This window comes from Bicyclus anynana, chromosome 3 (genome assembly GCF_947172395.1).
Source record: "Bicyclus anynana chromosome 3, ilBicAnyn1.1, whole genome shotgun sequence".
Classification (NCBI taxonomy): domain Eukaryota; kingdom Metazoa; phylum Arthropoda; class Insecta; order Lepidoptera; family Nymphalidae; genus Bicyclus; species Bicyclus anynana.
The window spans coordinates 5,797,113-5,821,236 of record NC_069085.1 but is presented as its reverse complement, the minus strand read 5'-3'; the positions used below and the strand labels follow the sequence as shown (position 1 = coordinate 5,821,236).

The 24,124-nt window shown below is 32.2% G+C and overlaps 1 protein-coding gene across 4 annotated transcripts in view; it reads left to right on the top strand.

The window, feature by feature from the left end:
* Positions 1-23,058, top strand: part of LOC112052478 (clavesin-1) — a 28,712-nt gene extending 5,654 nt beyond the window's left edge. For all 4 annotated transcript variants that reach the window (XM_024091574.2, XM_024091576.2, XM_052890752.1 and 1 more), the window contains 4 exons: positions 11,662-11,818; positions 13,731-13,873; positions 19,780-19,941; positions 20,472-23,058. In XM_024091574.2, coding sequence (XP_023947342.1) covers positions 11,662-11,818; positions 13,731-13,873; positions 19,780-19,941; positions 20,472-20,657 — 648 coding nt within the window. In that variant the 3' untranslated portion in view covers positions 20,658-23,058. The remainder of the gene's footprint in view (positions 1-11,661; positions 11,819-13,730; positions 13,874-19,779; positions 19,942-20,471) is intronic.
* Positions 23,059-24,124: the final 1,066 nt, after the last annotated feature.

Below are 24,124 nucleotides of genomic sequence, written 5' to 3'. Positions count from 1 at the left end.
GGGAAAGATCGTGAGGAAACCTGCATACCAGAGAATTTTCTTAATTCTCTGCTTGTGTGAAGTCTGCCAATCCGCATTGGGCCAGCGTAGTGGACTAAGGCTTAACCCCTCTCATTCTGAGCTCGAGCTGAGCAGTGAGCCGAATATAGGTTGATAACGACGAGGCTTGTTTGATTACAATCATGCCTGATGATAAGTGATGATTAGGTCTAAGATGAAGCGCACCTTCAAGGCAAGATTGAATGGGCATCTTGCCTTGAAGGTGCCTGTAGGTGTCAGGAAACACAGCTTTATTTATAGCATGTTTTTGAATATAGTTCGAATTGTAATATACTTACCCGTTCGCAAGTGAGCAGAGCGTTATGTCCTAAGAAAACCAACTCTAAGCTATCCGCCGATGTGTCGTTAAGACACTCTTATCATAGTCCGGCTTACGTAAAAGGGCACTAAATAAGTTGTTACCTACTTTTACTTTTTGATGACTTGTATAGTGACGGAAATAAATCGCAAGTAGGTCGATTTACCTACCAATTCCTACTAACCAACAAAACTTCATATTTTTAATAACAAACTAGCGGACACCCGCGACTTCGTCCGCGTGGAATACACTTTTTCACAAATCCCACGGGAGCCATTTCGAGGGAGGATTTTCCGGGATGAAAAGTAGTTAGGGTTAATCCAGAGTGAAATCTATTTCCATTCCAAATTGCTTTAGTAGCCGCTGCGTAAATGAGGAACAAACATACACACACACAAACTTTCGCCTTTATAATATTAGTGTGATGTTTTGTACAACTAATTGAAAATGTTACGTATGTACTTTACTTTGCCAGCAGGCGAATTCACTAACTTTTACATGACGTATGAAATTTTATTTTTTTCTATGTAACAAATAATATCCGATGCTTACAACAACCCTTCGTGGATAACTTAAAGTAGGTACCTAAATTTGTTTGACGTTTACAATTATTTTAATAGGTTGTTAATAAAGACCAAATTAGTGAATAAGCCAGTTGTAGGTAATAAACTTGACGCTTTTTCCCAATTATTATATTACAAGTATACATATTAGGAACACAAGGTAGGTACTTCCTATATATTTTATAATACCTAATTATGCCCCCTATCGAAGTGCATCCCCAAACCACCACGAAAGGGGGGAGCCCCACCCCCCGTTCGAGATGTATATTTTTCCAATATTTTTTTGATATACCTACCTACTTAATCTTTAAATTTTTGATCATAGAGTAACAAAACAAATCAAGTAATGTGTTTAATCTAACTTCTATAAGTAATGGTGCCTATTAAGTTATTAATTTATTCAGTTTAATAGATCATATACAAGGACGTCCGACTTGCAGATTATGTATTTTTGCAATTATGCTTAGAAAGTTGAAACTTTCATATTTTCTTGTATATTATAGGGTATGAGAGAGACCCGATTGAGCAAAGTCGAACATAAATTTCTCTCCAGGGAGGGCAACGTAATTTATTATAACACTTTACTTACATATAGTTAATTAATAATGCATACAACGTACATAAAGGTCGTTAACCAGTTCTGATACTAGGTATTTAGCGATTGTATTGTCCTTATCGTCCATTATGTATACTTAACAGATAAAGATGCCACTGTATTTTGTCGAAGTTGGAAACTGTAGGTCCATTGTAAACAATTCATAAAGCAATTATACAATTGAAATTAATGAGCGATAATATATCATGGATATACTTATCAATACTCAATACATATAAATAAAATCGAAATGTCTGTTAGTGTTTTCAAAATAACTGTTTTTTAACAAAACATAATCATTCTTTTTTCAAATTTTTGTTTGTATGTCTTTCTGTTTGTTCGGACTAATCTCTGGAACGGCTGAACTGATTTTCATAGCCCTTTCACCGGAGGAGGAAGGAAGGAATAGAGGAAGTTATGGGTGGATTTGGAAAATACATGGTTCCCGCGGGAAATGTGAAAAACATAATTTCATAAATGACGTATATTGATGATATACCTACAATGCAGTAGGCACAGGGAGGTCCTTATTTAAATTTTACTAAATAATTACTAATTATATAAATAAATAAAATTGAATTTAGCAGATTTAGTATGTAGTCGGTACCTACCTACGTTTTATTTTGTATTATTGCTGACATAGATGACTTTAATTAGGTATTTTTTTTGGTACAGTTTAATAACGAATGTTGCTTGTTATGAATTATTAGTTAATTATTATTAGTAACTCAAATCTAAGTGAAGAAAAGAAAGAAAGAAAAATATTTATGTTCGGTCAGTAAAACTTAAAACTAAACCAAACTACAAAAAAAAATTACAGACAATAAAAAAACACTGATCAAAATAAGGTATCACTCAGCACAAAGATGCAACTAGCTGCAGCGCTGGTTTTCAGTGGGAGCCTTTAAACGGAAAAAAAGAAAAATGAATTATAACAATGAATGTTTTAAAAATTATATAAAATATAACTAAATAAACAAAGCCTAATAATAATAAAATCAACTATAATGCAAGCTTGGGAAAAACGAAAGAAATATTCTAGGGCTAGACATATCACATAGGTATTAATTAGGTATGCCGCACAAAATATGAGACAAATCAGTTAAATGAAATATAGTGATGAAGCTGAGCAGCAAAAATATAAATATAGGTACCTATACGTACTAATTACTGTATCTGTACACGAGACTTTGTAATTAGATACTTGAGTAGTCTACTATCTTTCTTGACACGTTTCGTTTGTACTTGTACTAGGTATTAGGTATTTAGTCCAATCAAATTCCCTTGAAGTCCTCAGAGAAAGCTCAGAATGATGATTCTTTTTTGTTAAGTTTGTTTTTTGAAATCAAAACAACCTTATTTAGTGGGGGCGGAATAATTTAAATTGTTTCAATAATGTCTATTCTATTTATTTATATATTTTTTTTCTTCGACTTCAAAAACACAAACTTATGCAGGAAACTAATAAGCAAAAGAAAACATTATAATATTTTCTATCTATTGATCACTTTTTAAAGGAGATAATGGGTAGACAATCAATCGTGCCCTGTTTTCCTATCCTTAGGTTTGGAATTGTTTTCCCAAATTTATATGAAATTTCATTTTGAGGACTTCCGAAATATGCAGGTTATATGTATTCGAAAGCACTTTATTCTGTGGTATTATTAAAAAACGTTTTAGGGCTGGTTTCACAACCTTCTGTAAAAAGTCATACAGTGTTACCTTAAGTATTGTCACTTTCTTTAAGTCAAATGACAAGACAAATTTGTGAACATAGATACTCTTAGTTATGGGAATCAGCAATCAAGCACTTATCAGAAAGTACTGTAACAGTGGAGTAACGTGCCCTGTATAAAATTTAGTTGGGGAGGGCAAATGGAGGGAAAGATTTCATACAAAAGAAACAAAAAATGCTTGTTAAAAATAAATATGACAATAAATTAACCTCAGGATGTTTCCAACTTTTGGACGCACGTTTAACCCGAGAAAAAAGAAAATGTTTTTTTTTGTCTTATGTTATTTCAGAAGTAAAAACTCTATAGGCAGCTTTTTTATGTTTTTCCGGGAAGCACTAGATTAAGTGAGATTGTGGATTTGATTTTAGTATTTCTTGCTTTCACACGTAGGGGCCCTAAGAGTTAAAACTAATTAAACGTCAGATTTATGTAGCTGCCGTGGGTACCTATTTCATTTACATATTCTGTGTTTCTATTCTGTTGACTCAGAATGTGGAAGTCCACATTAAGCCAAGTGGCTTGTTGTATTTGTGCTTGTGCTTACCACGAAGTTATCTAACACACGATAGTAATAATTAATAACACAGATATTGCAATGTAGATACTCCTACATGTTATTTGCGAAGATAATAATTTTCCATATACTTAATTAAAACCGCTAGGCTATGTTATTACTTATTAGTACTGGTAATTAGATCAATTGTTACTGGGCAGAAAAAAATCATAAATAAGTTACTAAAGTTTATATTTTTAAATATCTGTCTGTCTGACCTTATTAATAAGTATTATATAATTGTAGTTAAAAAATAAAGCTATCGTTTTCGCTCTAATAAGATTTCGAATATTCATTTCGACACTTACCTACCTAACTTTATGTTACGAAAATATAACAACGGATCTTTTATCAAAGCTCTTTTAGTGTTTGGATTAAAAGTTTGTGGGTTTCAATTTTAGATTTTATTTCTTGTAGATCTCTGGTAATTACCCGCCAAGTCCATTCCCACCACCAAGCAGTCCTCACCTCTCCTCCTCCGGTAAAGAATTTTTCATTTCTCATACTCGTAAAGTAGTGTTGTTTTGATCTGAGTATTGGGTGGAAAATGCTGCTTTCCTCTATAGGGAATAACTCGTACAAATTGCTTCCCACTTAAGGGCCGGAATGAAGTTTAAAAATAGAACTGCTGTTATCTGTGAAGCTTTATGTAAAAAATAAACTAATTAAAAAAATGTAAGTTAACAGCCAGTGTTTAAATACCTCGGGAATTGATTCTTTCCACCCTCGGTTAACAATCTATTATACTCGCTCTAACCCGATCCGATAAACTCAACTTTCAACTATACTCTTTCAGTGCGGTACAAGGTCAAATAAAGTTATGCTCTTACTTAGTACGAAATACTAAGAATGCTATTGATGTGTTTTGTGATTTGTGTTAACCATAACACTTTTTTACTTAAGTTAAGCCACTATGGCATCAAAAGTATTGCACTTGATCTAATCGCCTCTTATTTTAGTGATAGAACACAAAAGGTATGCATAAATGATTGAAAGTCGCGAGGTTTTTCTAACACTGTGGGCGTCCCACAGGGTTCAATTCTGGGTCCTTTTCTATTCCTAGTATACATAAACGATTTACCACACCATGTCAGCGGCATCTGTGAGATTGTACTGTTTGCTGACGACACATCCGTCCGTCAACTGACGTATCAAAAGTGCTTGTAAACTGAGCCTACTTGAAATAAAAGAATTTTGAATACGATTTAGAGAAATCTATGTAATTCTTAACTGTTCGGCAAGTGAGACACGTACGGTGTCACTTAGTTGTTAGTTAGACTTATAACGCATCGAACGTGTTATAGAGTCTTCAGGACAATAAAAAACCCAAAAAATAATGACAAGCATTGCAGACCTTCTATTAATTAAGATCGTGTCGTCATTGGAGGGGCGATAGCGGTTAAGCACCACCTTGAATAAAAATAAATACATTATGTAAGTAGAGAGGAACTACCCGGCTGTTATGTTAGGAATAATAGAGATAGGCAAATGAAACAATGTCAAAGGGCACTGCATATCAGGACCTGATAAGACTACGAGCATTTACATATATGCATGATGCCAGTAAATGATACAGCATCTAAAACCTATATACTTACTTACATAAATTAAATGATAAAATCGAAAGTTACGTAGGTAGGTATTAATTTATTTTTTCTTTTACAATTTAATTGTTGTAAGATGCCGTAAGTTAAGGGATGTGGTTACAAACAGGACAGTGGTTAGGGATAAGATTATATCAGTGAAATCCTTATATTTTCTTTAATGAAATTATAAAAAATCGAAACATAAATAATAATTAAATAAAAGATATAATCGAAACTTAAATAATAATTAAATAAAGTAAATATAGGTACTTACATAAAAGCGTTTGATTTATCTGATAAAAGTTTAAAAACTAGTACTAGAAGTTTCGACAGTTAAAAAGTTCTCTTGAAAATTTGAATCGACAAAATAATTACTTAAACACATTGTTATTTTTTGTTAGCATTGCAGTCATTTATGCTATAAAACATAGTATTATTTAGTAAAATATAGTAGTAATACTACATGTATTATATATTCTGAGGTAACACCTTTTATTCGGACTACATAACTAATCATATTAAAATGATTTGTTTGCGTTTGAGTCGCGCGGAAGATTTGCAATACATAGCGGCGTCGGCGTTACCGTTAGTGAAAATCACCTTCAAGGCTTCTCTGTATAATTATGTGTTTCATATATACTATCAGATGTAATATGTATATGAAAAGTTCTGTATGATAATGTGACAAGAATCAAATTGCGTATCGACTAGGCATGCTGAAAAGCAGCTAATAAAATGAAATCGGCTAAAATTTTGTCAAAATGGTTTATAAAAATTCAAATTCAAAGCAATTTTGGTATTAGCTGATAAATATATAGGTACCTACTAGCTAGTTTATTAAAATAAAGGTCTGTCAATACAATTGAAAGCAAATTGCTTGCCTCTAGTGTTAGGATAGGTAAGGTACTGTATTTCATATTTGTTTTTAGTTGATCATAATCTAGGTAGGTGCTGCTGACTAGTAGATATTCATAATTTCACAATGAAACTCATGTTTCTATCAAAATGTTGTGTATGTATTTATGTAGGTAGGTACGCTTGTTTCATCACTAAACCCATCGACCTTAAAGGTCTCTGTCATTACCTAATCGTCAGGCTTAAAACTCTATAACACGCTAATTCCTCTATACACACGTAGGCAAGTAACAAAAGCCCTTAGCAATAAAAATAAGTAAGTACATAACATTTATCGACATTAATCACAATTAATGTTAGCGAAAGATAACAAGCAATTAAGACGTCTCTACAAATAAATACGATTAGTTTAGTTACTGCACTTTGTACACTTCGAATGTTATCTTTGTTTATCTTTTGTTGATAATAGTTGACCGAGGTTTGTCTGATAAACGAGATCCGGTATCCGGACGAATGAAATGGAAATACATTTCTGAAAGAAAGGATAAAGCTGATATTCGTATGGTGATAGTGCTACAGTTGGTAGACTATAACATGTTATGTCAGCCACTGACGATCAAGTAAGCCCACACGGCTTGACAGCTGATATAACTGAACATGCTGTTTGTGACCAACAAACGATCAGTTTTATCGGACGTTAAGCCGTTAGCGCTGCAGGCATGTGGGCTTATTGGATGGTGAGTGCTTAAAGTGTGACCATTATTACAGAAAAGAAAAAAATTGACTAACAGTTAAGTTTTTCATAAAAAGGTTAGTATTTCATATCCCGACCCAGAATATGATCGATATTATCCTCGTGATTCTAAGGCATATAGGTTAACCATTGGATATAGGAGGCAGTTTAGTAATATAATAGTTATTAGGTTTTTTTTTTGTTTGAGTTTTGCCATTAGTGACGCATCTTCCTGCTTGCATGAAATAGTTTTCATATTATAAGTACACTAAAATTATGAAACTTGGTTTGCCTTTATTAGAATACGGTACACATCTTGTTATACTCGTAAGTAATGTATAATGAATGTCTAATAGAGTTTGGACATAGTCAAGATTGATGGCAAAATTCAGTTCGTGTCTTCCATTCATTGTTGTTTTACTTACCATGAATATTTTATGAACAGTAAAGTAATTTACAGCCGAAATATACTTTTAATCGTGTGTTAAATATATTTCTTTAAATAGATAGAATAATATTAGTTATTTACAGTATCTATCTACGTAATTAATACATAAGCAATAGGTAAGTTTTCCTGATTCAAGTTAATTTTACAAAAAAATTGTGACAAAATTAACATTATTGGCTAGCAATTAAAAGATTGTAATAAAAAATGAAAGCGCTCATTTATCATGTAATGTTTTTTAGTTGAAAATTACTTACTAAATCAAAATCATTAGTATATCTATTGTCTATTTAAAAAAAAAACTCTGTACCTTTCATTAACGAAACGCCCAGACTTTATCATCAATGATAAATGCTCTTCCCCAAAGTCAATTTTAATAAATTTTCCCAAAATTCACATATACATTTTTAGATTTAGGTTTTTTTTCTTAGAAAACTCTATTTAAATGATTTTTAAACACCATCATAATATATTGAATAGCAGTATATGTATGTATTATCTTTTCTCTAAAATGTAAAGCGTTTGATAAATATATAATTAGTTCGTAATTAGATTCACATCATTTCAGTTTGAGTTGGAAGTTTTTTTTTCTTTTTATTCTTTACAAGTTGGTTCTAACACTTTTGAGGGACACTTCTAACTGTACACGTATATAAATATTCAGAAGCTGGGTGTTGTAGAAATTTCGAACAAGTGCAGAATTTGGAAACAGTTCCAGAAGGACTTAGAAGGGACTTCTAAATCCTAATCCTCTATACTAATCAACAAGTAGGTATGTTTGGGGCACAATACGTGCTTTGCCAGTTGATTCGCAATCAGTCGTTAACCCGTCTGTTGGGCAAGCAGACTACTGCAGCTCGCTACAGAGTCTGCCTTTTGAGTACGGCAATCGTAACAATTATAAAACTGTGTTGCGTATGGTCAAGGTTAATTTGTATTCTAACGCAAAATCATTTTCAGAGAGACCTACTTAAGTGGCCTATTAAATGTTGAAAATATATATACTATTCAGGTCATAACCTCAGACCAATTATAGTTGTCTGTTATTTTCTGAGGAAAACGAGCTTAGATTTGATATATATCTTAAACTAAACTAGAAGTTTTTGGCCGTTTTTTACACAATTCAATTACACAAAAAGGTATTTTTACTTAGCTCTTTAAGCGACGAACATGATTACAACTATTTAACACCGATCTATAGAGACAGTTTTTATAATCGCATTAGATAGTTGATCATATACTTTAGCAGAAAAATAACGTCTAGCGAGGCAGGTCCTATACAATAATTGGTCTGAGGGTCATAACTGATATCTACTACAACTGCTAAAGTGAGTTTGTTTATTTCTATGTTTGTTACGTTTTCATATATGAAATTATTCACGTTGTTAATGCACAATTTTTTTTTTCACTAGTAAAAAAACTAGGTCAAAGTTCAATGACTTCATTACGAAATAGAATTAAACAGGATGTTTATTTTTTTCATAAATTAAATTTTTTTTTTCGCTAGCGCGTGAATTCGCTTGAGATCATTTTTAATATCGGTAAAGGGTTTCTTGTATTGGACTGATAGGTAAATGCCGGAGCAGTTTACAGACGGTACAACTAAAACGGTGCATAGTGCGTTCCGTATTCATCGCAAATTCGTAAATCATTTTGTCGAGTTATAAAACGTCTTTACATAAAAGCGCTATTGTTCCCGAAGGATAGAAAAGTAACTTTTACAATAGTGTAGCATATATTAATTTATTCACACAATAACTTATCATTACTCTAATTATCATTAGCCTAATATCCCAGATTCTTCAATAGGTCTGTTAAAGTAAAAATAAATTAAGGAGGCGTCACTTTTACTCGTGTCAGGTTATGATAGTTGCATGCTCTTTGAGCCGATTTAGCAACAAAAAACATTCTTTTAAAATAGGTCGAAGTTAGCAGGTTGTATTGAATTGATACTCGATATGGAATTTGTCCTCCAATTAATACCAATAAACGCATCCTTATAATTATGACGTCGGTCGCCAAACTTTAAAATTTTAAAATGCAAGGATAGATAGATACATGGATATAAGGACCTATTAGAAATATTTTGCATGAAAACATAAAAAGTTCATATTTTTCAGTTGAAAAAATATTAGTTATGCACTTCGGCTCCTATAAGTGGACATCAACACCTTGAAGTTATGGGAAATACTCCCCAGCACCCTGTATATATATATATTACTGAAAACAGGAAAATTAATAAAGAAATCGAATTAGCCGCCGTAGTTTCATGGACTTACTTCCTTATTATTTCAGTTAAATTATGCACATGCATGCGAAAGGCTGAAGGTCTTGGAATTTACAAAGAAATTATGTTATTTACATGAATGGCATCAATTTTCATTGTTCATCGTTCGTTGTGCGTAAACCAAACTTGCCAGTCGTCATTATTTCTTAGTTTTCATATTGAAAGTAATAAGGAAATGATGGTCATTATGTGTTTTGCCTGCTAATGTAAGCTATATTCATTTATTATGATAACAACATCGGCTACCATTAGAATCAATTTATAAATATTATGCTTTTTTTGATCCGAGTTTATTGTAAACAAAAGATTTTATATAATAATAACTAGGTAGATAATAACTGATTTTGAAGATTTCAAATGTATTCTAGATTGTCTTCGGACTAAATACTAATTTGAAGTTATTATCGTTTTTGCCGTACTTATTCGTACTAAAAAATCTCTCAAGTGTGAAAGATTCATGCGGTGAGAAGGGTTCAGTATAAATCTCGCAGCAAACCTAGAGGTGTCGTACGGTTCGGTATCAGACTATATGGAATTAAATCTTGTATAAAAATTGTAATGAATTCCCGCGAAGTCAGACTATTCATCTAAATATGACTCCACTCTTGACCGTGGACACATTGGTTTGGTCTGTTATATAAAATTGGACTAATATATATATTATTATTTTTTAAATCATGTATGATATTGTGCAGTTGCAAATGTGAGTCTCACACTTCACATTATATTTGAGTACGGAATCGGAAATGTATGATTTATGCATCCTATTCGTATTTGAAATCATATCCCAACCCTTAATGCTCAAATATTTCCTGTTTGGGTATCATGTACATACACTATGACTAGTGAGTAGAAAGTAAAATATAACAAGCTGTAGCTTGAAACTGAATAGGGTAGTTGGCTCATATCAAATTTAATGTGAACAGTATTAATTTCATAGTTTCATGAAACAAATAAAATATAATCCATCATGGCTGATAGCGTTTTGGCTCATAGTGTCCAAATATATTAAAAAATATTTTTTTATATATTTATGTCTCAAAAAGATACGATAAATTTTTTAAATCTAGTGGAATGTACAATTTAAGAACCTTTATAAAGGTGTCAACTAGCCTATTAGAGAAAAACATTTGAAATACATTTGACATAGTTATTAGTTAGTAGTAAATGTCAACTGTTTTCGATCCACTCAAGCAGATTTAAAACAAAAGGATTTGAAAGGATTGAAATAAAGGAAGAGTGACGGATTACAAAGGAACGTTTTCTTGATAATTATTTCCTTTTAATGCTACGGAACTCTATAAAAGTTTTAAAATAAGCGACGCTTAGGATTTTTAAGTAAGGTTATTTTGATTGCGATCCGTAATATCATAGCAATCATAGTGAGCAGACACGCAAGAAAGAAAAGGTTTCTGTTGAAGGTTATTCTTATATGTGGTATACAAGCAAATGACCATTCTTACAGAATTGTTTAAAAGAAAGATAATACATACATGTTGTGGACTGCTGTTTTAATGCAAAATTAAACGATTTAAGACTACGGTTTGAGTGCGATAATTCCTACTCCGGGTAGATAAAATAAAACTACAAATTCAGAAAATTATTAAGATCAACGAACATCAAAATCAGCAGATTAGCTATCAGAAATAGCAAAAAGTTAATTATAATCCTTAGCGGATGGGAATAGCCACTTGTTAGTGGTAGTTCTCTTATGTAAAAGCCTTTCGTTTGGTATGGTTTGCAACACTTCTTAATTTATTATTTACTTCATCCGAAATTCAGAAAAATACGGTGATATATTTAGATTGCGGTAGGTACGCGGAAAGAACTGAAGGAGTTATGTCGGATTAACCATAACTTTGTGGATAGAATAATATGTATTTACATTGTCGAATAGTCAAATAGTCTTATTAGAATTCCTAAATAAAAAGTACGTATGGTTTGTTTCAGATGCGTCGGGTTGCAGAATTCAAACGCGACAATGCCAGCCTCCTCGACGGGTTGTTGCCTGAACATGAGAAGGTGGCCTTCGAGGATCACAAAGTTGTGAATGTTATGAAGGGCCGTGACGATAAAGGCAGAAGAATACTCATTGTTAGTGTTGGAGGTAAGCTACTAAACTATTAAATACCCATGTATAAGTAATTAATTATTTTCGAAACAGCAAATTTATTTGAAGAACAAAGCCTATAGCCATGTGGCACGTCGATTCTCTTTCTACAAACGCCAATGCTTTGAAAATTATGTAAAATGTATGGGAATTGACCATACTATCAACAGATCACGTGATCTAGTTATCGATAGCATGTTTCATTCCCTCACATTTTGTTAGTTTTCGAAGCGTTAGTGTTTGTAGAAAGAGAATACACGTCTCACATGGCTACAGGCCCTGTAGATATTTAAAATTAAAACAGTTTATTGAACTACATAAAAATGTATGCTGTGCGTTACACAAAAATCTGTTACATAGACGAAATTATCTTATGTCGATCTATAAAAACTTTAATAATTAAGTAAGGTAGGCGGTTTATTTTTACTATCTTGCACGAGGCATGGTGATGTAATATCGTTAATAGAACAAATTGAATTGCAACTGCTTATGTTGTTCTGTATTTTGTTTTCTGTCATAAAAAATAAATTTTCTCTAACAATTCGATCTAATTCCACCGGAAAATTAACAGTTATGAAAAACATCTGAGCTTCTTCTTCTTCTTTCATATATATTTTTGTTTTTTCATAGTGTATGGGGTAGGTATTACGTAGAGTTTGAGGTCCTAAACTTAAAATATTATCAAGTAGTATAGATAAACTTAAAAATTAGTTTGTATCTTAATAGAAATCACTTTTTTCTGATATTTATAGATACGATACAATATCAAAAGAGCAACTGTTGAGTTTCTTGCCGGCGCTTCTCAGCATTACCTGCCTTCCGAACCGATGGTAGAGCTAAATAGCAACTTGATGTTTCAAAAGTGTTAAACTAAGCCTACTTGAAATAAATGAATTTTGATTTTTTTTCAACGAAACATGAATTATACATGAATATTGCTCGTATAAACTTATTAGACATTGTCACTTTTACTGCGTACATCCTCTTATGTACATTGTACAATTGCACATGCGCCGTGTTTGTTTGCAGTGTTCATAAATCTGCATAATACAATGACACGATGACAATAATCTACTTGGATAAGAACGGATATTGTTTCGCATGATAATAATTGATGGAGCTCAGTTGCAAGTTGCTACAGGATTCTGTGTGTAAACATATATAAGAGCAAATTAATAATTATTACCACTTCAAAGTGTCTAGCTTCAATAGCTCAACGGTGAGAGCGGTCGGACTCATCACCGAGGGGTAGTGGTTCGATCCCCGCCCCGTTGGTCTATTGTCGTACCCACTCCTAGCACAGTCTTTCCCGACTAATTGGAGGGGAATGGGAATATTGGTCATATTATAAAAGATATGACAAATATTCTTTTCCTTTAAAAATAATAAAAAATAAAAAAAAATGTTTATTTGTTTTTAATTTAATTGAATATAATATGAACAGTTGGCTTATTCATTAACTTATCACCACTTTAGTGGATACCTACACGTTTACCAACTAGCTATTGTTTTTTTTATTATTCTCTACACGTTAGCCCTTGACTATAATCTCACCTGATGGAAGCGGGCTAATTTGTTAGAAGTAGGATGAAATCCATACTCCTTTCGGTTTCTACACTACATCGTACCGGAACATATTATGTTTTTTGTGCCGGAACGCTAAATCGCTTGGCGGTACGTCTTTGTCTATAGGTTTGTGGGTGGTAACTAGCCGCGGCTGAAGCCTCCCACCAGCCAAAATGGTGATTAATTCTACGTCTTTGTTTCCCCGCTTTACATTTAGAAAAACGTACCAAATAATTATTTTTAAAGACTGTAATAATTATTATTTATTATTTACTATAAAAATATTATGTTTAAGATATTCTGCATGTTGGTGTATCTCAGTTTATTTTTTTTTTGTTTTAAGGTACGTGGGACCCTAAGAAAGTGAACGCAGACCAATTGTTCAGGCTGTTTTACTTGATCCACGAGGCAGCCATGTTGGAGCCAGAGTCTCAGGTGCGAGGGACCGTCGTCCTGATGGACTTCCACAAAATGGGCTGGAGTCAGGTAAGGAGCTAAGGTTTATAAAGTTCATCTAACATTTGCTTCTTGTAATATACAAATAACAATTATGATCATCTAAATTAATCTGTGGTATTTGCATTAAGTTTATGTTTGATGCGATTAAGTTTATAAGCCGATAGACGTTGGGGTCCCAAATTGATGATGTCAATGATGATGAAGTTTATGTTTGATCTTTAATTATTCTTCAAAGAATTTAATAAATATTTCTTACATTTACTGTTTCTGCAATCATTTATCTGCTGTTCACATCTTAGCATAACATAACCATGCTAAAGAAGACTGGCAATGTTTACTGCATTCGACAAGTAGGTAGGTACTGCAGTTTTACGGTTGTTAAAGGAATTAATAACGTCTCATCTTGCAATACTTAGTTAAAAACTGTGCATTTTTTTTGTGCACATTGCATTGAATTCCTTGTTTTGTTATATCTTTGGAATTATATGATAGTTTTCTTACATTATTTTACTTGCACTTGATTGCAGAGGATTTCTAATCTGAATGGCCCATTTGATTCATTAGATTCTATAACTGACAGTAGCGGTTTACTTGGATGTTATTTGATTGACCATCAATTGTTTTTTGGTAGACATAACAACTGATTTTGTTAGGCTGTCGCTATTGTACCAACTATACTTTGGCAACTTCGTTCGTAAAACTCCCGATGGTCCGCGCGGGCTGGGGGGCGTGTAGCGGCGATGAAGTCTTTCCCCCCGTCGCCCGCATATCATGGGAGTGTTATCAACGAACTTTCCAGACTATAGTCATGATATACATGATAGAGAATCTTTATAATACCTATATATTATGTAGCTCAGTAGAAATAGAATGTTTACTCCTCTGTGCTCTTTATCGTCGTTCAATTTATCGTTCATCAATCTAGACGTAGGTAATAGGTATTATCTCAGCACTTTCACTGCGCGTGCGCATATCGCAAGCTGATTGTGTTATTGCTAAACAGTCGTAGGTATGCATAATACGTCTTTGCAAACTTGCACCAATGTGTTCTTTGTCTGTGTTGATTTTCGGTCTTACACACACTATAAGCGTAGAGCGTGTGTGTGCATTGGTATTCATAAAATAAAATGTGTGCCTTTAGCGCGATTTTACTCCTTTCGAAGGAACTCTTTTGTTGAAAAACTCGATGTACTTTGTTGTTGTGTGAATCACTAATCGTTAACAAAGTGATAGGTAGGGGCAAAGTACAAAATGACACATGTACGGGAACATAATGTACTTAGATATTTTAAGGACAACAAAGATAATATACGACGGATAATACAAAGAGCGTAACGCCATTGTCTCTTTATCGGTCTGTTTTGTTAAAGTGTTACAAAATACTCGTGCGCTGAAAGATTTATTTCCTACAAAGGCACGTAGGTCTAATGTAGTCTACAAATAATTACTTCTTTGTGTGAATAATTTCAAACTATACTTACAATTTGTTGTAAACAACTAAATTTTTGTGAATACAGAAAAGCGATTGAAGAAGTAAGCACATAAAAATGAATTACCTACTCTATAAATCGACTCAGACTATAGATCTAATTAATTAGACCCCTACTAGACATATAATTATGAAAAATTCAATTACATATTTTAAGTTTGATTTAAATGACATTTTCAGCTTTTTGTAACGTTAGCAATAAATATAAAAATTTAAAAAGGTATAAAAATGTAAGCTTGACGGAAAAACAAATGGCCCACTTGATGTTAATATTACCATATGGTATACATATACAATATGGATGGATATAACCATATGGTATACATATACAATATGCATGCCACACATATTTAGGTAGCATCAACATTATTGGGTAGCATACGAAGAGCAAATCTGTAACGCATATATGTGTTATATTATGTGTGTGTGTTATATGTTAGATATATGTGCCTCGTATGCTACCTATTTTTAAATCGGTCCAGTACTTTTGAGTTTATTCGTTACATACAAAGATGATACAAAGGACGTTTTATTAGTTTCATCTGGGATTTTGAAAGCTAATTATTGTTAAAGCTTCCACATAGCTTCCTACTCGGGTAGTCATCGTTAGGGTTTCTGTATGTGTTTCGATATTTCTAACTTAAACTACGTATTCAAACAGGATCTGATATCGAATAACCTTGACTTATCTACGAATACGTACCTACCTAGATAATTATTCCTACCACAATAATGAATAACAAAAATTAATAGATTACATTTATCAATAAACATTCAGGTATTTTGTAATCTAAGACGTAGATTAATACGTTTATAAGATTAAAAATAGGTGACGAAATATATGCAAGTATTCATTTATGTTTTTCATTTATCAGTCACTGTCAGTGCAAATGCAAAATTTGCACAATGAGATTGCTTAAAACGGCAAAACATTGGTATAAGTGAGGTGAAAAATTAAAAATTTCAATTTATAATTTTTTTTTGCCGATTTTTAATATATATTTTGCAAAAAAATTATCTGAAACAGTTATACTGTTTCAGATTATTATTATATTATATAATTAATTTATCATAATATTTATATTTTATTATTATTATTACATACATGTATGTACCTAATATATGTCTAGAACAATCTAAGATGTATTTAAATAAACTTGAAGTGTCTGTCTGTTATTTCAAAATACCTGGGTTACATCAAGTACTTATAGTTATCCACACGATACCAAAACACAATCTAACATTTTTAAAATTTTTGTCTGTCTGTTTGTCCGGGTTAATCATTTGAACGGCTAAACGGCTTGAATGGTGTACTTTTATTGGAGGTTATTGAGCAGCATATAGGCTACTTTTTATACAGGAAAAATCTATGGTTCAGGCTTTGTGAGAAACTGAATTTCACGCGTATACTACGTTGCGGGCGTCGCTATAGGCAAATATTTTATAATACAGATATGTCACTAGCGCGTTAAAAACTGTATATATACATAAAATATATATAATGGAATTAAACAAAAAATTGTGCACTTTTTGCGGTGATTTTGTTGATCAGTAACAATAATTATGTCTATAGTATAAAATGTCGTTAGCTATAGGTATATAACGATTGTAGGTAACAGTAAGTAGGATTCTGCTAGACAAACTTACATAATTACTTTTCTAATGTTTACCGTCCGTATTGTAAACAGATGTGTGAATAGACATTATTGTCATTGTTAATGATCTTGGTGTCATTAATCTATTTATCTACATACCTAGTACATTAGAATGGCGTAATATAATAGGTACTTATTTGCATGTTTATTGTATGTAAGTCACGTAATCAGAAAAAAAATTAGAATAATTGAAAATCAAAAATCAAATTGCGTAAAAAGCGTTGGAAAACTCGTAAAAATCGTTGGATTTAATATTCCCTGATGATGAATTTAATTTTGTACTCATATTATTTTGAATCTATCCACTGGTCTGAAGAGAATCCAATCGCACTTGGCTCATCGGGGGAAAAACGTACCACTGAAAGAAAAATGAAATATATTTCTTTGACTCCTTTTCTTAACATGTAAACATCTTTCAATATTTAAGGAAAAAATATACTCAATACAATTATATATTTTTAAGATAATAACTTGAACAGGTATACGTAACAAGCCCTTGGCCTTTGATTAATTAAACGATAAAACGTTCGCTTTACGCGTCTTAAATGAAGCAGTTTGCCATCAGCGCACGTAACGCCCGTCTTTGTTCTTTAACCATTATAAATTATAACATTATCATTAGACACTTATAGCTTGGGGAGTTTACTTCCTAATCTTCGATGATCCCTTTTTAGTGCAAATCAGCAACCATTAATTATATCACAAAATTTATCGCCACATTCTTTAAAGTTTTAGTTTAAATGTCTTATCCGATAAAATCTAATATCCTATACAATGTGGTTCACCAATCTAGTGATCTTGTGGTGAGTAAAAATTCAGTGTGTGTGTGTAGGAAACGCACTATAAGAGCTACATCTCTTCTTTCTTAAAAAAAGGATAGCCTAAAGCTATGTTTTCTTTCCAATGTAACTTTCTTGGATAGCTCTCTTATCCAGAGCGGCAATTTTGCGGTTCCATGTATTGTTTATGTAGATCATTTACCTATCTACAGTAATATTCTTTTGCTTCGGGAACCTTGCCAATCCGGAGTGATAAAAGTGACAGTATTTGTAAACTAGTTCGATCTAGAGTGATAATCCTATTGATTTTAGAAACTTTTCTATCTAGATGTATTGTTTTGGGAATCCTGTTTAACCAGATGAGTAAAAGTGACTTTGCCTTAGTTGCCTTGGTTGTTGGATGTCATCAAAATATTTTTTATCTTAATACTGTTTTTCATATAAATTATTTCGAATAACAAGTTGTAAATTCGTATTATATGTGTTACGCTATAGTTATAAGAAATTGTCTTTATTGGTGTAGAGTGTCGATCTGAAGGAAAACGCAATGCAAGGCTTTGTCTCATGGGCCGTCACGTCCGAGGCTATGAAAATGATTGTGTATTCTGGAGACGTGGATTCGTTTACGTTTTACTTATATCGTGATTGTTAGGATACGAGTCGTTTCTACTCCAAGTTAAATAAACAATACGATTTTTAAGAGATAGTGGTAATTTATTTAATAATAAGTTACTTTTTTATAATTTTTTCATTCTTTTCACGAGATCAATTCTCTCATTCAGTCAGTCCATAAGTCCCATCGGGTCCCAACATAAATTCACGAGTAGATTAATATCATCACGCCTCATTCCCGTAGGGGTAGGTGGTAAAGACTACGTCCTTCCGTTTGCCATGGATCCTTCCTTGCTTCTTGCATTCTCATCAATCCTTTCATACATGTCCTGAATTCGTTTAGATCGCCTTGGCCTTCCATTTTCAACATTTCTATTCACCATCATATTATTTAAATTAACCCAAATTTTTGCAACTCTATCTGTTGGTATAGTATCAGCCAATCTATAATGACCTTTCAGAGGATTCTTTACATCGTTCAAACCACAACTCTGCGCGTTGTGGTTGAATATCTACCTGATTGTATTGTAGTAATAACATGAAAACGCTATGAGATGTTATTACCTCTAGAGTCCTCACTAACCAACAAATGGTTTATCAATTAAGTTCATGTGAGTAAGCTTACATAGGCTTGTTTTTAGGGTTTATCCATCGTTCTTTTCATGTAATGTTAGTAGTTTATAGTTGTGTTGCCATTGTTGTTTTTGCTTTAACTTCAGGTTATTTTGTTAGACCACAAACAAACAGTATAATGTCTAAGATGTTGTTCTACGTGGATCAATATTTTAGACAAACTTCCGTTCATTACCGACAAGGTTTGAGAAGGATATGGGACTTCCTTCAGCGAAGTAAGGACATTGACAAAACATACAACACTTATCGATAATATTTGAGTTTAGGTTAAAGATAATAGTTAAGTACCTATATAAACTATTTCCTAATATGTATCGAGTATAAGCTTACTTGATAGTACTTACTTGGAATTTAGATACTTGATGTTCGGTAAATAGCTAATCTATTTTTAATATAGAAAAGGTTTTGAGAAAAGTTATAATAACGAGAATTTATGAAATTTACTCAATGAATGATAGTCAAGAAACGAAAGAAAAGAAAACCTATAAAAATCCCAACACCATGCAACTGCATTTGATGCACTTGTAGTAATGGAAGGCTGAGCCGAAAATAATATATATTTAATTATCTAATGCATTTATACGACGACAAATTTTCGGGCGTATAGACACCTAATATAAGGTCTTCAGTAAGAGACACAAGAAACATTTTGGAATAAATAGTGCCTGTATAAATTTATGAGCAATTTCATTTTAATGTTTAATGTTTACTTTAAGCGATATATTTGTAAGAATATAATTAATATTCCACTATTCTTCTTTACAGACTATGGGTCTCACACCGGCGTTCTCCAAGCGCCTGCTGACTTTTATACAAGATGCTTTGCCTCTTCGGTTGAAAGAGGTGCACTTTGTCAAGGAGCCCATGATCTTCAATGTTGTGTGGAAAATGTTTAAGCCTTTGATTAGAGAAAAACTAAAAACCAGAGTAAGTATATTCGTAGATACATTAATTGATTAATTATTTTGTATTAAATGTAAATCTATTTCATTAGGAGTTTTGTTTTTTATTTATATACCTAGTGTATATAAATAAAAAACAAAGTGTATAGTAGACACATTTGTAACTGTACTCGTTGCCTTATATTTCGTTTATTAGTTAACTTGTGCGGTGATAAGTGATTTAATTGAAGTCTATCCAGGGTTCGAGTCTCGTATTTTGGTACTATGAGAAAATTTGGTACTATTAGATATCTGTGTTTAGTTTCACACTTGAATGGATATACATCATTGTTTGATTTATTATGATGACGTTATGATGAATAGTTATGATGAGTAAACTACTTACTGAGTTTCTTGATAGCTCTTCTGATTGTAATGCCTTCTTCGTCTACTAACAGGTCTGCAGAATTACAAGATTTGACTGTTCAAAAGTTAGATTTAGCTGTTCAAAAGTATTTGTATAGTAGCCCAAACAATATAATGGATTTTGATTTTGATTTCAACACTCTATTCCAGATATTTTTCCACGGCTCCAATATGTCTTCCCTCCACAAACACATCAAGCCGACTCACCTGCCCAGCGACTACGGCGGTGAGTTAGATGAGATCGACTACTCGGCTGCTGACTGGTATCCAGTCATCAATGACGTTCTACCGCACATCAATAACTGGAACTCCTATGGTTTTGTCAAAAAAACGTAAACAAAACTTAGTTATTAAGCAAACTGCCATTGCAAACTATTATTAAATAGTTTTGGCAGGTATAGCAGGGAATTAAGTAGTTAGAACTTTGCCATAAATAAATTTTATTTTAATTTGAAGAATTGTTTAGGGTAGGTAGTAAATTTTAAAAATAACTGCAGTAGGTAAAAATGATCATTTTATGGAGGGTACCTAGTAAAAGAAAACTTTTCTCATAGATACCTAAAGTGATATACGATACGATAGTGAGATATACGATAAAGTTAGATTGAATTTAGAGTCACTCAACCATCCAAGTAAGAAGCGTTTTTTTTTATATTTTACAAACGTTGTCAGAAAGCTGTGTCTTACAACTTGGGATTTCTAAAGGAATCGTTTTCATAAAAAAAATATTTTATATCTATGTATAAAGAATTCTTAATGCAGTTTCTATCCTCCAAAGTTTGAATATTTGTTATTGGAGGGTAGAACGTAAGATAATTTACCTACATTCGTGCTACGTGGCGCCACTTTATTTTAACGCATCCCAACGGCAACTTTTTAAAAGAAACTGTTTATTTGATGAAACGCTACTCTCCATATCTAATAGCTATTAAAAAGTGAACTACCCTATTGCTAGTAATAGAATTTCGAGATTGCTCAGTACCACGTCTACATTTTTTAAATTATATTTATAAGGAAATTGGACTGCATTATAAAGCCTAAGTGTTAATTAAAAATGTATGTTATTCTAAGCGACGACGTTTTATACAAAATAATAATTATGATATTTTTGATACGTAGATTTGTTAACAAATATTATCTGTAGATAGTATACTATTTTAGACACAAAACGTATAGTTATATAATAATATAAACAGTATGTTTTTATTGTTAAAATATACGTAGGTACAAATTGTTATCATTTATTGTATTTATGAGTAGATATCATTTATAATGTCAGTGTGATTTGTAAAAATGTAATAATAAATACTTGTTTATAATAAATATTTTAGGACGCATTTTACACGAAACATTGCTAAAAATAGTGTAGCTGTAGTAGATAAAATATTATCTAAATATTCTTATGACATCATTTTTTTATACTTTTAATTCAATATAATTAGTAAATTACAATTGGGAGCAAAGAAATCAAAAACTTAGTTTGTCGATGTTCTATTTTTAGTATTTCTAAAGTAACATTTCTTTTTACTAAGAGCGTTAACAAATACTAAGAGTTTTCGATTCCAATTCATTTATTTTTAAAGACTATTAAATAAGCTATCAAACGGCGTTTGTTTCACTTTAATACGCCTCAGGCAGCTCGATTTCTTTGGTCTCAAGTGTTAATGTGTCCCAGAATTAGGTATTACAGTGTTAATCTATGTGGAGCTCAAGCAAATTGTTAATAATTAATGTTCAAATTAGGTTAAGATTTTATATGTTTAATACAACTCAATGCTTTCAGGACCTATTGATCCGATTCGCGATTGATCAATTAGCTGGTACTAATCCAGTTCTAAATGATTAAAGAAATTGTGATCATTCAATGAATTGTCGTTATATATCTTTCTGAGCCTAAACGTTCGTTCTTTGTACTAGATTACAGGCAATTAATATATTAGGTTGTAACATTAAATATTTATAATGTGTATGTAATGAATTTAGTAAAAATTGAGCATATTTCATGACAAAAACAGTAACCAATTCTTTCTGTCGTACCTATTTATTTTAACTCAATTATTAGTTTTTTTAACTTTATTAATTTTGTCCTGGTATCATAACTAAAATAAACTTCGATTTTATATTTAAATATTCAACGCGCCAATATAATAAAATAATGGCGATATATTACTTTCTTTATGTCATCAGGGTTTATCTAGAATTCTAGAAGGAATAGGTAATTATGAGTATGTGTTTAGTGTAAATTTACTGTGGCTGTGAGTGATAACGATATCTTTACCAGTTACATTCATTATGTTAACAACTTGTGGGTCCAATTCAGTACATTTAATTAAAGTTATAATTAATGTTTCTCGAGTGCTATCCTTAGCGTTGTTTAATCGTTAGTTACTAACATAATTTCGTTTATCATTAATTTTAATATTAATCTTCAATTTGTAGTACCTATCTTCGTAAATAATTTAAATATTTCGTTTGTAAGCTTACTAAATATAGTTTTTAATACAAACTGAATATTGTCACCAAATATTTTTGATAAGTAATTATTTTTTGCGGAGACGAATAATTTTTTAATTAGACAAATATAACTGTATGTAAAGGAAAAATTTTATGTGTAGGAAACCAAATCATTCCCAAAATATTATATCAAAACATTAAGTATCTGTTCATTGCTCAATTACAGTACCTATGTACGTGTGTGAAACATTTTGTTCAGTAAATTATAATTCTATATATTGAAGATCACTGTGTTTTTATTTTAATTAGTATTTAGTTATGTAGTTAACTTATAATCTCTACACATTAAGGTGATCTACCTATCCTACCGATCTACTGCTACTAAAGGCACAGAATCCATAGTCATCATCATTATCATCATTATCAGCCGATGGACATCCACTGCTGGACATAAGCCTCTTGCAAGGGCCTCCAAGCACAACAGTCTCGAGCCGCCATATTGGATTTCGCGGTTGTGTAAAGAAGCGATTCCATGATCATGATACTTTTCTAAAATGATCATCACAGCTTTTGCTATAACAGTGTGCATTCTCTACTTCATAATTGACCCTAGAATCGAGTTATTGATTGGAAATTAAAATGTAACTTGTTCTGCAGTTCAGGTTCACTGGTGGGTAGGCTTCCGAAGCACTCGTTGGTATTCGATGTGTTGTGAATTTGTGATATATAAAAGCGCTTCGGTATATGTCGTATAGCTGTGTATAAATGTTTGTTTTTAATTGATCGTATCGCTACCATTTGTAATTTTCTCGTCCCAAGTCCCTTTTCCCTTGAGATCTGGAACCTGTCGTTAGATAATAAAAAGAAAACCTTACCTTTACTTTAATGTAGAGTGCAGATATCTCTTTATTTACTTTGGTGTGAATTTGCTGCGAATATTTTTCAAGTTATCCAATTTGGCATAATTTACGCCTGATAATTATGTTATAGCAAATCAATCAATAGTTGGCAGTGAGGCTAACCTTTTCATTTTGTGTAAGACTTTTCTCAATCAACTTTTCGTCGTCAACTATTAATATACTGAATTACTGACCAAGCCCGTGGCGTGGTCCAATCCCTGAGACATAGTTAGACCTAGGAGTGGCGAAGGTACAATTTAGAAAAAGGTAAGCCGTCCGGCGTCCCAAAGAAAAGGAAATTCATCATCATATATCTAGATACCGGGAATCGGTTTGCATGAATCTAGTAGGGACCTAACCCGTTCAGGTGTTTTTTTGTATGAATGTGTTGTTGGTTGAATTATTAATGTCCGTAAACCTAGTGGATTTTTAAAAGGGAACCCGACAGGA